Source organism: Hoplias malabaricus, chromosome 10, assembly GCF_029633855.1.
Source record: "Hoplias malabaricus isolate fHopMal1 chromosome 10, fHopMal1.hap1, whole genome shotgun sequence".
Classification (NCBI taxonomy): domain Eukaryota; kingdom Metazoa; phylum Chordata; class Actinopteri; order Characiformes; family Erythrinidae; genus Hoplias; species Hoplias malabaricus.
In genome coordinates this window covers 26,743,058-26,757,388 of record NC_089809.1, presented here as the reverse complement: position 1 = coordinate 26,757,388, position 14,331 = coordinate 26,743,058, and the positions used below count along the sequence as shown (strand labels likewise).

At 38.3% G+C, this 14,331-nt stretch overlaps 1 protein-coding gene across 2 annotated transcripts in view; it reads right to left on the bottom strand.

The window, feature by feature from the left end:
- Nucleotides 1-14,331, bottom strand: part of grik2 (glutamate receptor, ionotropic, kainate 2) — a 164,252-nt gene that overhangs the window by 49,093 nt on the left and 100,828 nt on the right. For both annotated transcript variants that reach the window (XM_066683827.1, XM_066683828.1), the window contains exons 8-10: nucleotides 14,178-14,321; nucleotides 10,988-11,095; nucleotides 9,720-9,833 (exon numbers count right to left, since the gene is read on the bottom strand). In XM_066683827.1, the coding sequence (XP_066539924.1) occupies nucleotides 9,720-9,833; nucleotides 10,988-11,095; nucleotides 14,178-14,321 (366 nt within the window). The remainder of the gene's footprint in view (nucleotides 1-9,719; nucleotides 9,834-10,987; nucleotides 11,096-14,177; nucleotides 14,322-14,331) is intronic.

Genomic DNA, 14,331 nt, shown 5'->3' with positions numbered 1-14,331 from the left:
GCCATGTACAGTTACTATATTTTATATGACTGTATATGACAGGAAGTCCAGAGGGTAAGGCATAGGCTGTGGCTCTACTGATGGTCAAGTCACTCCTTAATGGGCTGATCCATTGGTTTAGTTCCATGTTCAACAATACTGGAACTTCATACTCATCCACTAGGACACCGGATGAAGACAATCAGCAACACAGCATGGCAGCAGCTGAACCTCCACACCCCATACCACTGTCCTCCTAAAATACCTGTAATATCATTTGGCCATCTAGAGTTATAGGAAGGGCATTTGGAGCTAAATGAGCCTGAAAAAAAAGAAAAGAAAAGAAAAGAAAAGAAAGGAAAAGAGAATTCTTACCAAACAAAAACTTCAGCTGGGTTTACTTTCTTATCTCACAGACAGATTGCAACAGAACTCCTTGCAGTTCTGCTTAATTATGGTGGTAAATTCCACTGTGTATAATTTCAAGTTAATTTCAAGTCATTTTCATTCAAATAAACATTCCTTATACAAACAGATAAGCTGCAGTATTTTAGCCAATAATTATAATTATAAGCTATATAATTATCACTCATGTATTATGCATGATTTACACAAGATGAATGCATACTGAAACTCAACTGAATGAACTCAGGCCTACATCCTAAAATGCTTGTAGCTATTTTTGCTGGATATGCAGAGTTTGATAAAGCAGTTATAGTAAGTAATAATTAAATACAATTCAAAGAAGAAAAATATTATTATATTTATATATTATATATTATATTTTTGTTTTTTATTATAGTTTTATTGCAAAAAAAAAAAAGAAAGAACCATGTTTGCTGATTCTGATTATTTGAAAGTCAGCAGCAAAAGGCAGACCTACAAAACTGATCTTCCTTCTCCAGCTCTGCCACAATGTGTTATTATTGATGTGTACCTGGGACCTATCTATAAAACACAAGCTTGTGGAAGCCTTTATTTTTTATTTTTATTTTTTTAAAGAGGGGTTCTGTGGAAGGCAAGAAGAGAGAGAGAGAGAGAGAGAGAGAGAGAGAGAGAGAGAGACCACCTGGGTGCCTTTAAAATGCCGACTGAACTGCTTTTTGTTTATGAATGCTAGTTTCCCTGAGGCACCTCATCTTTAATATAGCTGCAGATATGATTTTCGTTGTCCTAAAGCACTGTCAAATAACCCCATTGTGCGCTGCATGTCAGCCAGCTCTGTTTGCACATGTGTGTATTGCCATGGTAACACAGCTACAGTCGAGTGTGTCTCTCATAGCTGTTTGGGAGAGAAGGAGAGAGAGAGAGAAGCAGCAGCAGCAGCAAGAACTCGCTATGGTCGAAGGTTTTTTAAACACACACATCGTATTATGACTCATCTGTAGGGCTGAATAGTGGGCTCACCCTGAGTCGGGTTGCTGTTTTTGTCCATCTCACCATTGTACGTCAGTGGCAGAGTTTTAGAAAAGCAAGCCTAGATATGAGCCTCCTATTCATGCTTTCAATTGCAAAGGTTGAAGAGAGTCAAATTCAGAAGGCCTACCTGTCAGTGCAATAGAAAGAGCAGTGGGGGAAACATTTTCATTCATGGCATTCAGGATGGCACACAGTGTTCAAACGTGAAGGACACTTCACCACGCAGTTCAGGCAATGCTGGAAATATGGCTACAGATTGTCTCTTGATTGCCTCCTGAATAACTTGAATCACTCGGAGAGAATATCAAAGACACAAGGGGCCTGCAGTGAAATATACTTTTAAAATCTCTCTCTCTCTCTCTCTCTGATTCTCCTTTCTCTCTCTATCCCTCCTTCCTATGTCCTTCTTTCCAAACACATGTTGTTTATGTGTAGGCAGATTGCTTCAGTAGTTCACGAGTGACATATTGCATATACTTAGTATATTCAGTAAGCTTTGAAGTATTTGAATAGACTGTAAACTGATTGAGAGTGAGAGAGAGAGAGTGTGAGATGGAAGTGTGGGAGAGAGAAATAAGAGAGAAAAAGAACGCACTTTCAACCAAGGTGCAAAACACAAGGTGTTGGCAGGGTTTACAGGACACCTGATTAACCCCTTGAACCCCCTAAAAGCCACAAAATAATTTTTGTTGTGGTTTCTAAAAATAAAATTAAAGAACATATAACCGTGATATGGCATCTATTAACCCTGCACATTTAGCAATGAAAAAAAATGCTTAAAATGTGCATTCAGAAAAAAAAGTACTTTAGCTAATTTTCCAAATATTGCCCAGTCCTCATGAACAATGGTTCTTACGTGTGATGCTGAGGTGGTGGTGTGGTTTTTGTTTGAAGTCTGAGTACCATTATATGTGTGTGATGTTCATTATCTAGTTGTGTTGTGTTATATTTCACAATTCCAAAATAAGATCTAATTGTTAAGCACATACAGTAGAACATAGGGACCAACCACATACTAGTGGGTATTATCCACACTGCTTTCAAATATGTTTAAAGCATGCTCGATGACCCTTGAATCTTCTATGTACACTGTGTACATTACATACATTCCACACATCCATTGGTTCTCCCAAATTAAGCATATTAATATGGAGTTTGTTTCCTCTTTGCACTAACAGCTTCTATTCAGGAAAAACTTTATCCTAGATGTTGGGAACATTGCTTTGAGAATCTGATTATGTGCCATTCAGTGATGTCCTATAACCATGGAAGATTAGTTCTGGATTACAATCTTCACAGCATCTTAACCCAAAGGCAGTGGATGATGTTTCAGTGCTCAAGAGGAGCCAGGTTTATGATCCAATGCTGGGCGCTTTATACCCCTCCAGCAAACATCTGTAGCGGAGCTGTTGCTTAATTGTTAGAGATGTGGGCTTGGGTCACTGATATAATCCCCACAACCAGCAGGAAAACTGGGGGCAAAAAGAAAAAACTTTGTCCAGAACTGGTAGTTTATTGTTGGGCATTTGATTTAAGGCATTGTGAAATTCTTCGGATATTGGTTCTTCTAGTTTCCCATAAAACTGTAGCTTGGATTTTTGCGGAATCATTTTAGGAAGGATGCATAATTCAGGATTGTTAAACAAAGTTGTGTTGAAGCTCCAACACACAAATGATTTGTTTTGTTTTCCTTTCCAAATTATAGAGACAGTGGCATGATCACTTATTGTAATTGTAGTAATTTGTGATGTTCTGGTTAATTGTTCAATTTCTGAAATTCCACCAGCTAAAACCACTACTCTTCTCCACAATCAAATATAGTGAAAATACATTAGACCTACCCCTTTCAATCTGATTTTATTAATGTAACCTCTCCAAATCTATTAAACGTAAAAAAAAAATACCAAAAAAAAAAATAATAAAACGACTCAAATATAACATGCTGATGAAACAATGTAAGAGGATGTATCCATCATTGCCAGTGCTGATTTCTGGACAGTGCTCATACATGGTTCATACAAAATAAAAACATTCACCAAACACTAAACTGGGCAAAAGATGTTCCAACTGGGTTTCACAATTTTATACTATTTCTGGCAAATTATGAGTTTATTGACAGTTTAGCAGTTTATATGTATGCTCTCTCTCCCTGTCTGTTATTATATAATGATATCTTATGATGTTTTACATTTTTTTATCTATATTCTCTTTTACTCATTTACTTGTTTGCTTATTTATGTTTACATGCCTTCATGAACAATATATCATACATAAAAATAACGTTAAAAAATCATCATAGGGTGTTGGTGGGATAAAAAAAAAACATCTTATCAGGCATTAAGACTACAGAAACAGCCATTTAAGGATTAAGTATTTTTTGTGATTTTATATAAAAAAAGAATGCATTAGAATATATTAGCATATACTCAGCCAGCAGCAGTTTAAACCCCCTCTTCTAGTAGAGGCGTTCTTCTGGCAAATCTCCAAAAAAAAGGTATGTATATGTTGATGGTGTCTGATTGTAGTTTGGGAGATGTTCTGCCTGTAAGACTAACCCATGTCTTCAAGTCCCCAGCTATGATCCTTGGAGATTATTAGGCCACCCTAACCATCACTTTCACTGTGTGTGTGTGTGTGTCGATATAGACCAACACATTCCTGATAACACATTTTGATGTCATTTCTTCAGCCAATTGGGAAGCACCATACAACTACAGTACACTCTCAAAAATAAAAAAAAAGGTATGGTAGAGATACATTATTGGTCATTAAAAGTACAACCCATGAAAATGTACTTTTAAATGTACAGCAGTGGTTTTAAAGTTCAGTTGTGTTCCCTAAGGGTACATTGCATTATCTTCTCCAGAAGGACATGTGAATATTTGTAATATTTCATTATAGAACTGTGTAAAATAAAAGAAAATAATATAAGTCCTGGAAATGAAACGGCATGTTTGAAATCAACATTTTAAAAAAAATGTATATTATAATTATAATTAACTAAGGTACAATTACATTCCCTAACTAAATGTATAAATATGTACCTTTGAGGGTACCACCACAGCAGTGGCGGATGCTGGTCTTTCAAGGAGGGGAAGCTCAATTTCGGCCTACATCATAAAATGTGTTGGTTTATTTATATGTAAATTCTACCCTCCGTTCCTTTTCAAGAAAATGATCTGTGCCCCTGTCGTACCAACAAGGCGTCTTTTCCAGGGACTTGACTTGTGTCCTCTCAATGGCCAGCAGAGCTAGGCTGCTTAAACGGCCTTGGTCCATGTGAAGTGTGTCCGCCTGTGAGTGCTTTGTGACGGTGGAGGGGCTCAGCAGCACCCGCTGGACAGAAACTGCGATAGAAGTCAGAAAGAGTGATAGAAGTCAGTCCCCAAACACAAGCAGCTACAAAAAACCCACCAGAAACAGAAGCTCGATTTGTCACTAATCGTTTTTAACAAAGAAAATGCCGCTAAGAGGTTTAAGAATGTCTGGTTCAACTCAGAACAGAATGAAAATTTTATGCTCCCACAGATCTTTACACCAGAGGATCGCTGATTCGCCTCAGACAGATCATCCAATCATCATGCAGAAGCTGAGCGTCCGGGCCAGCCAAGGCCAGCCCACTGCCCCAAAGACCCCCAGAGACGCTGAGCGTCCGATGGGCGGGACAAAGCCCAGCATTTATCCAATGACTCGTCTCGTTTCGCTGCACTTCGCTGCTTCACTATTGAACTCTGTGGACGACCGTGAAGCTGCGGGAAAGCCGTGTCTTTACCAGTGATAAGAAGTTGATTCTGAACAAAAGTTGAGCGCGTTGTAGTGCATGTTTATTCACTGACATGTACACACAACAGAATATATTTGATCACTTATTTTTTGACATTTTAGGGGAAGCTGAGCTTCCCTTGCAATCTTAGAGCAATCGCCTCTGCACCACAGTGACAATTTCTCTGACAGTGTACCAGCAATTAATTGAACAAAAATTTGTTTTTACCGCCGACTGGTCCAATATCATGTCCACAGAAATGTCATTACCTATTACTGAAAATGTTTGACCATGCCCACTAGCCAAGAACTATAATCATACACAAGATAAGATGTAAACTATACTATGCCAATCCATTAGAGCTTCACATAGGGCCCACGAAACTCTCTTCCTACCTGCAGCCACCAAAATTCCTGTTGAATCCTACACCTCAGCACTGTGGCCATTTATGACCCGATCAGCAACCGGCTATTCTTAACAGCTATGGTTACTCATTGAGCAGAGCCAATGAGTACCCAAACCATCCATTGCATTATTAGCTCTTCACAGGGGTCATCAGGTAGGCACCTCCTCTAGTTGGTGTTTCACTGAATTAAGTCCACAACACCCCCAGAAGGTTCAACAGTGAAGTCTGGCGTCCCAGACCCTCCCTCCTCCAAGCCAGCTTTACAGTCGTACCCTACCCTTTATCATCAACAACTGTAAATCCACACTGCCCTCCCTGGTGACTAAGGCCTACAAGAAATAAAAGTTAAAAGTTGAAGTTCCTCTTTTCTTGATAATGCTGTTTGTGTTTACTGTTAACACTATAGTGTTGCATGAGCAACCAAGTCCCATCGCTCAACCTCCCGAGAACCCAGTCTACTTCCATGGTTCTGTTGTGCAATGGGAAATGGACACAGCTACTGAAGCAGGGTACAGACAATGGGGTGAGATGAGTAACCACACTGTGTCATCCCACGCTACCAGGTAGAAAAATGCCTTTAGACTTGTCTGGATAAGTATCTTGTATCAGCTGCAGTTTCTCAGCATTCACACACGGTACTAGCATGCTCTCTAAACACAATGCTGTGTGTGTTTGTCAGCCCATTAGCTTCTTGTAACCTCTCACCCTCTGTCAATTGTGAAAGACAGTAATTATCATAAACAGCCATGAGGCCTATTAACACATAGAACTTGTTTATTACTAACAAGCACCACCTGAGTCTGGCTGCACAATGGCATTGGCTCATCACCTCAGAAAAAACCAAAACTGTTAATATTATGCTGATGTCCTGATAATATTTTATTCCTTATTCATTTTGCATGGTGATAGGAATTTTGGTTTTATAGTACATGTTAAAAAGTAAAAATAATAATAATCATAATTCTAATAGTTTTCACCACAGGTAAACTCTTTACATGGCTGAAAAAAAAGAGTAAAAATACCCATTCAAACTCTTACGGATTCATTAACTCTTTTTTTACACTAGACATTATTGACCTCCAGTGATATTGCTGTTTTTGGCATCAGTAACACAAAGGCATTTTATCTGATAGAAATATATGCTTTGGTAAGTTCATTAAAATACGGTTGTAAAAGATATCTATTGATTCATTCATCATATTCACACAGCGAAAAAGAACGTTGTTTGTTTATGCTATTTGTTTTATCATTTTACTAAATGATGTGTTGGTCTTGATTACAATGATTTGTCCTGATATTCTCATCCAAGTCCTTTAAAGCTATGCAATCTGTATTAGTATCTTTAAAATGCATACACACTGCTCTAATGCAGTGGTCTCGCAGGTTTACACTGGCTGGTAATCGAGGCAGGGGAAATGCATCATGCAGGGGGCAGGAGGTATTGAACCTGACAGAGATACATGTGAATGTTAATGTCATACATGCCTTCAACATGGTAATTTCTGAACAAATGAACTTCTACTGCAATTTTAATTAAGAAAGCAAAGGGAGAGAGACAGTATGAGAAAGAAGAAATAAAGGGCATTCAATCAGACAAATCTAAATAAACCAATAGAGCATTCTGTGAGCAGCAGAGATACATTCCTTAAATGCACAGTCATCCTCCTGTTCTTCTCTAACGAATTAAAAAATGGATTTTGTGTCTTACAAAGAACAAATGATACTGGTTCGTTTGAGCCATTTTTAAACATTTATTTTAGACTCATTGATCACCCGCTCTGCTGTTCCTGTGTGTGTTGTACACCAGTAGCCCTCTAGCACTTAGAATTAACAAGTATCAGCCACTTGCCTTTGATTGCAGGGTTTTGTGTTGCTTAATAAGATCACACGGAGGGATATTAATAAGAAAATCAGTATAATCAACACTACATACAGCTTTATGAGAACTAAGGCCTGGTTTGTTGATCTTGGCCCCTTTCTTGTGCTCTGTTATTTTAAAGTGACTGAACTAAATATAAGTGACTAGGATTCTGACCTACAGCTACCCAGAGAGTGGCCTTTATTCAAAAATGGCCTATGGATATGTTTGATATGGCTCATATTTGGTTCTCATTGTTCTATAGGAATTGGATTTTAAAAATGCAGTTTATGCAGTGCATATCTTCAGAGTCAATTACAAACTTATTTTACAGACCTTTTTTATATATTGTTTTGCCTATAATGTGCTCGGACTGGCTGGAATGGGATATGGATGGATAGATAGATGGATAGATGGATAGATGGACGGATATAGCAAGTTATAGCCACTGTAGTAAGTCATCAGTATGTTCACTGTTAAGAGATTATTCACTTTTTCCAGTTAACATCGCATTCTGCTTTTGCTTCTGTAATGCAGATGGTTTCTTGATCATAACACTTCCTGAAGACCTGTGAGTGAAGCTCCAGCTTGTTTGCATTTGCTCTCAGCCCATTAAAAACACTTTCCACAGAGCAACTGCACAATGGAGGCTCCAGCAAACCTGAGCACATTAAAGTTTCATGCAAAGACTGGCTTTCATCACTTAGACCTGCAGCACCCCTTTACTTCTCTCTCTCTCTCTCTCTCTCTCTCTCTCTCTCTCTCTCTCTCTCTCTCTCTCTCTCTCTCTCTCTCTCTCTCACACACACACACACTTTCTCTCCCTCTCTCATTTGTGACACCTTTGATCCTCGGGCGGCTGTCGAAGGCAGTGTGGATTTGTACTGCTTAATTCATTCTGATCAGCCACTGCAACATGGCGTCTGAAGAGTGAATAAGAAACCACATATTGAATTCGGTTTTAATTAATTGTTTCTCCTGCCTAGGACACAGGATGTTTATTGAGCACCTCCCACAGGGAAATGGGCATGGGGTTAAGATCGTGATGTCACACTGTTGTGGGGCTTGTGTTGCTCTTTAACTACCCGTGTGCTTTCTCACTCCTGTAGAGCATCGTTTCATAATACTACAATAAACATCAACTGAGAATAAGGGACAGATTACTGCAGTGATTAAAAAAAAAGATAATTTTGTGCTGTGGCATTGTACAATTCTGTACTGTCTTTCACCTTTAATTGGAACTGTTGGACTCTGGCATTTGGTCTCCACAGTGTGATGTTGACAGTTCTGAAGGACCGCATGTATACATCTGGTCTGACCCCACACTCCACTTTGTTCCCAACAAGCCTCTTGACAACATGCTGCTTTGTAGCATCATTGTTTTCATTTTTATTTCTTTTGCTCCCATGAAAACTGACAAGGGCTCAGACCATCAATGAAGACCAGGACAGCCTTGTGCTAACAGGCTGCATGTGATGTAACAGGGCAGAAATTTCAAAAGCATACCACATTCTTCAAGTAATTTCTTATTCATGGAAAGGTTTCTATGATGGCTGTCTTCCATTACAAGGACAAACCACTAAAAATAAATTAACTGAATAAATGGTGGAATGGAGGCAATTTTTCAAAATGTAGTCAAATGTATATCAGACACTTTTATGTAAAACAAAAAATGTAAAAATGTCATTTTTATATAAAAATGAGAAATACATGTTGCATGTTCAGTACTTTGTCTTGTTCTGCCTCTGCCAAGTTTAAGGTCTTTAAATATTAAAGTATTACACATATGCATGGTCACTGAACAACAGGATTTTGCGACTAATATTGATATTTCATATTTCAACAGCTTGATTTGCAATAACAACTGTCTATATAAAAATTAGTTTTGAAAAATGTTCTATGCACAGGTGCACATAAGATTAGTGTATATTATATTTTGCACTGTACAAAAAAGTGGGTGTCATTGTGTAATGTTGGCTGATATATGATATGAAAACAAAAAAATATGACATATTTATTGAGTTAATTATTTAAAACACAGTCTGAACCACAAAGAAAACCACAATTCAATAATTCAAATTCAATAACCAAACAAGATGTCATTTTGTAGTCTGTAACACTGCTAACATCAGGGTTTGCAGCACCTGATCCTGAGAAATCATTAATATTTCCCACTGAGAAATCAGAAGGCAGAGACCTGATATAGTACTCTATTCTTAATTTTTTTTTGTTGTCTTCTGTTGAACCGTTTGACGTTTGAGGAAGAAATGGCTTCAAAAAATGGAAATATTTACCAGTATTGTGGATACATAGAGTGTCCTGTTGGTAAGAGAGTCTGTGACATTCGCCATCTTTCCCTTCTGACTTTCAGTCATGTTCAGACCACTAACAGGGTCCCACGTGCCAATCTGCAAAGGAGAACATGACCTTAGTGCACTAATATGTAGGCCTGTTTTTTGTGGTTGATATGTTGTCCCAGATATAACTATGATAACCAATACTGTCATTTTAAGACAATTTTATACCACTCATATAATAACAATATGATAAAATATCAATGTAATCCCACCCATGAAAACGGCTTTGAAATAAAACATAAATAAAATAAAATCACTTATTTTTAAATAAACAAATCCATTCAATGGCTCCAGAAATGAAAGACCGGAGAAAAAAAGAGAAAAAATCTGAAAAAAAGAGTGAATGGCTAAATTATTGTTGACGTTCCTATTTATGTAAACAAACACCACAGTAAACACAATGGTCGATATTGAGGTCAGAAAAATTATTGCGGTAATGTCCATGTATTGTACAATAAGTCGTTAATGTAATTATTGTGACAGGCGTATTCATATGGAACATGAGTAAACACCTTTTTATTCATGTGGAACAAATGATGAGCTGAAAAACAATCTTACATGGCACTTTCCAAGTATTCCTTGTGCCTGTGTAAATAATAAAATCCTGCAATCTGAAGTATATTGTGTCTCAGTGCTTATGTAAAGGAGCACACGGGCATGTAGGGCCCATCATGCTGTATTGTCCACAGGGAGGTGAGAAGAGAGGGGTTGATGGGCAGAAAAATGTATGACACTCTCTCTTAGACCAGGCGCGATTAATCCTGAGGATGCTCTTGAGGTTTGTGGGCTCCACAGAGAGAGCTCAGCGGGGCCACACTCTCTCACCCATTCAAAAACAAAGTGCTTCAGATGCCTTCAGAAAACACCTAAGCTGTAGTTTGTAATTGCAAATCAACTCTTTAATTCAGCCTTCATGAGGCTGGAGGGCTTCTGAAGGGGTTTTTTATTAATAGAGTAAATTATTCATGGAGGTGCAGACACATGCGCCCGCGAGATGGGAGGTCACAGGCAGCTGAGAAACAAACTCTTGTGTGAGACGATGAGCACAGGGGTGTGTGTGTGTGTACTCTAAATACCCCAGAAGCATGTCAGCATACAGTAACACTTTTTTTCTCAGTATGACTCTGTACATGTATACCTGACTGTACACCAAACTGCATACAGGTCTAAGTGTTTTGTAAATAGAAAGGGTTTGGCACAGCTACCTTCTCCAATCCTTCCTCCTTCAGGCTGATCACATCCAGATCGAAATCTGTCCTCAGGCCGTTGGTTTTGTTGAAATTTATCCGTCCGGTCAAGCCGTCCCAGTGGGCCTGAAGGTGTGAGAGAAATATTCATCATGACCAGGCAGCGCCAGCCAAGAAGAATTCATCCCTCTTTGGCAAAACAGGGAAATTCATTATTCATTGGAACATACAGCTCACCTTCAAGCAGGTCACAAAAGCAGAAACCAGAAAAGCTCCCATATGTACACACACACACACACACACACACATATATACACACACGCACCTCAATAAAGAACAATGACCCACACACATAGATAGACTAAGACGCACGTTAAAGGGTATTTTTAGGGGACTCCTTTGGGTTTTGGCTCATTTCAGAGGCAAAGGAGGACACTTAGAAGCATTTATAAGAAGGGTTTCTTCAAGCTGTACGTTACTGTTCCTATAGTACTCTTCACACAAGACTATCTTAATGTCATTTCTAACTGCAACTCTCAGGGATTAAACTGGCGTTGTTATTTTTTGCAAACTGCAAACTCTCACATCTATAAATATCCCAATGAATGTTCTTACTGTAAAAACAGTAGAAACAACCCCAGGGTATTTTAATCCCAGGTCAATTTATTTGTCAGATATAAAAACAGTAAAACATGTAAAATTATTTTTAAAAACTGGATATTTTGGAGGCATTGACTACAGCCTCTAATTTTCCAAAGTAATGAGAACTCTAATGATACACTGCATCCAGTTAAAACTGTTGAGATGATGTAAAAGTTGTTTTTATTTATTTATTTATTTTTATATATTTATTTATTTATTTATTTATTATTTGGAGTCTTTGGTCTGTGTGTAGATTAAGTAGCCAGCCCTATATCTTTAATTTATATGACATTTCCCTATTCTATTTCCATCAGCCATATTCTAAATATCCTGTGATATAATTTCTGTTTTATACCTAAGTTATAGTATTTGTATGTATCATTTCTGAGAGTACTCATTTTGCTGTCTTGTCCTTTCTGGTCTGTTTGCTGCACTGATAGATGTTTTCATATTTCACTTTTTAGAATTAGCTTCACTGCTTATGCAGATATTTGTCTGATTTGATTCCATTCTGGTGATGGCTTGCTTTAAAAGCTACTTGTATGCTGAACACATACACACACACACACACACACACACACACATACACCGGCTGTGTCTTTAACTGAGCCGGGGTGTCAGCCTAGATTAGAGCTGTGCTGCGTTCAAAGAGAGCGCTGAGTGCAGGTGTCTGGGGCTAAACAGCAGCCCACATTCGTTCAACTACACACCACTGGCCTGGGCTTATAGTCAGAGGCTCCACTTGAAGTTCAGCACAAAAAGGATCCAAAAAGAGGGCGGGAGGGAGGGAGGACCTGAGAGGGCGGCCCAGAGAGTGAAGAGATTTGGGCTGATCACTGCTGCAGTTTGGGGGAGAGCAGGCCTTTTGTGCTTTAATGTGTCAGAATCCTGCACAGCGCAGCGGACTGAGCCAGTGATATCACGCAGAGAATACAGCCCAGGGTCTTAGGCAGCCTAAATATAGCCAGCACAATCCTGTGCTTAAATGACAGGGAGGGTTCGGATTAGACGCCCCATTTTTTCCCCTCAAACCAGCATGAGGGAGAATAATTAGCAATGATTAAGATCAGTTTTTCGGCAGGAGCTCAGTCTCACAGAGCAGGAGTTCATGGTCATTCAGAGGTGTCATTCAGGAAAGCTGCAGTCTCACAAGACACTTTTACTTTTTACTCATTGAGGAATCAGCAGGAATAAGATGGAACTGGAAAGTTAACATTAAAGTTAATGTTTCAGTGATTTAGCAGGTCAACTGTACTAAGCAAGACTGATGTGAGACTGAGAATGTCTCACACGGTTCCCTAGTTCTGTAGTTAGAGTACTGCTCAAGGAATTAGCCGTTTGTAGGATCTTACGCGATGAATAACATGCTCTAGAATTGTCACTCAATGAAATGTTGTAGCAGTATGATACATACTTGACTAAGCAATTGCATTTATGTCTCTGATTTAAATTATATGCTTGAATATTCATATGTGCCATAGCCTGATATATTGTATAAAAGACAGAGCTCATCGTTTTGTTTATTTAATTTCCAGTCAAACAAAACACTAAGAAAAACTCCAAAACTAGACGTCTGAGATGTAGTGTAAGAGTTTATTGACTGATCTAAGCAATGAAAGACTCTACAAACCGTGTCTAAACCATCAGTCAAGCATGCTGGGAGATCTATAGAAGTTCAGGGATGCATAACAACATCTGGAGTTGGTGATTTGTTTTTGATTGAAACCGTCATGAATGCTGATATGTACAAACACATTTTAATACATCTTACAGTACCCTCAGGACGTTTGATTTGGAAGAAACTTGCTGTACAGCAAGAAAACAACATGCTAAGAGGATCAACATGCACTTATCACACAAAGAATCTGCTGGTATTCTCAGAACAAGGGGCTAGTATCCCCAGAGCCCAACCTGGACTATATATCGTTTTTGTTTCATTTAGTTCATTGTTTTATTTATTTATTTATTTTTTTTTCATGATTAATTGGATCATGAGAAAAAGAAAATTCAATGAACATCAAGACAAACCATTGGGGAAAAATATCTAGAAAAAAAACTGAAACTGAGTTTCCTGTGAGCTATAAAACAACACTCTGAATACCAAATCACTTGATCACTTTATTACCATTTAAGTTAAGATTCCTGAGTATATATATATATATATATATATATATATATATATATATATATATATATATATATATAAACTTTAGCAACTGTAATGCAGTTCTATCATCAGGTTGATGGAACAAATTCAGCTCCTGATTGGTATGTACTATGCCATCTGTCATATACAAATCTTTAGTTTGGTTACAGAGGCAATAACATAAACACCTTGGTATCTAAACACTATTTCTGAATCTATCTTCAGGGCATAGAGTGGAGCCAAACCACTGTTGTAAATTTATTTGTAAAAGTTCACTTAAAGCTGACCTCAAAACTAAATTTCCAGTTTAATGAATTCTGGGTTAAAAACCCTTAGGTTCCTGTAGTCTTTTCGTGAAAAAACTGTGGAAAAAAACTCAGTACATTCACATAAAACACCTGCCCTTTGCTGGCATCGTACCTCTTTGATGAGAGTCATGAAGCGGTTGCCAAAGCGCCAGGGCTTGTGGCGGTTGCACTGGAGTGAGCTAACCGTGATCTGAGGAGACTGCTGGACAGCCACAGCCACCACATGCACTGCATCGTACATCAGAGCAGCATCCGTCTGGAAGCAC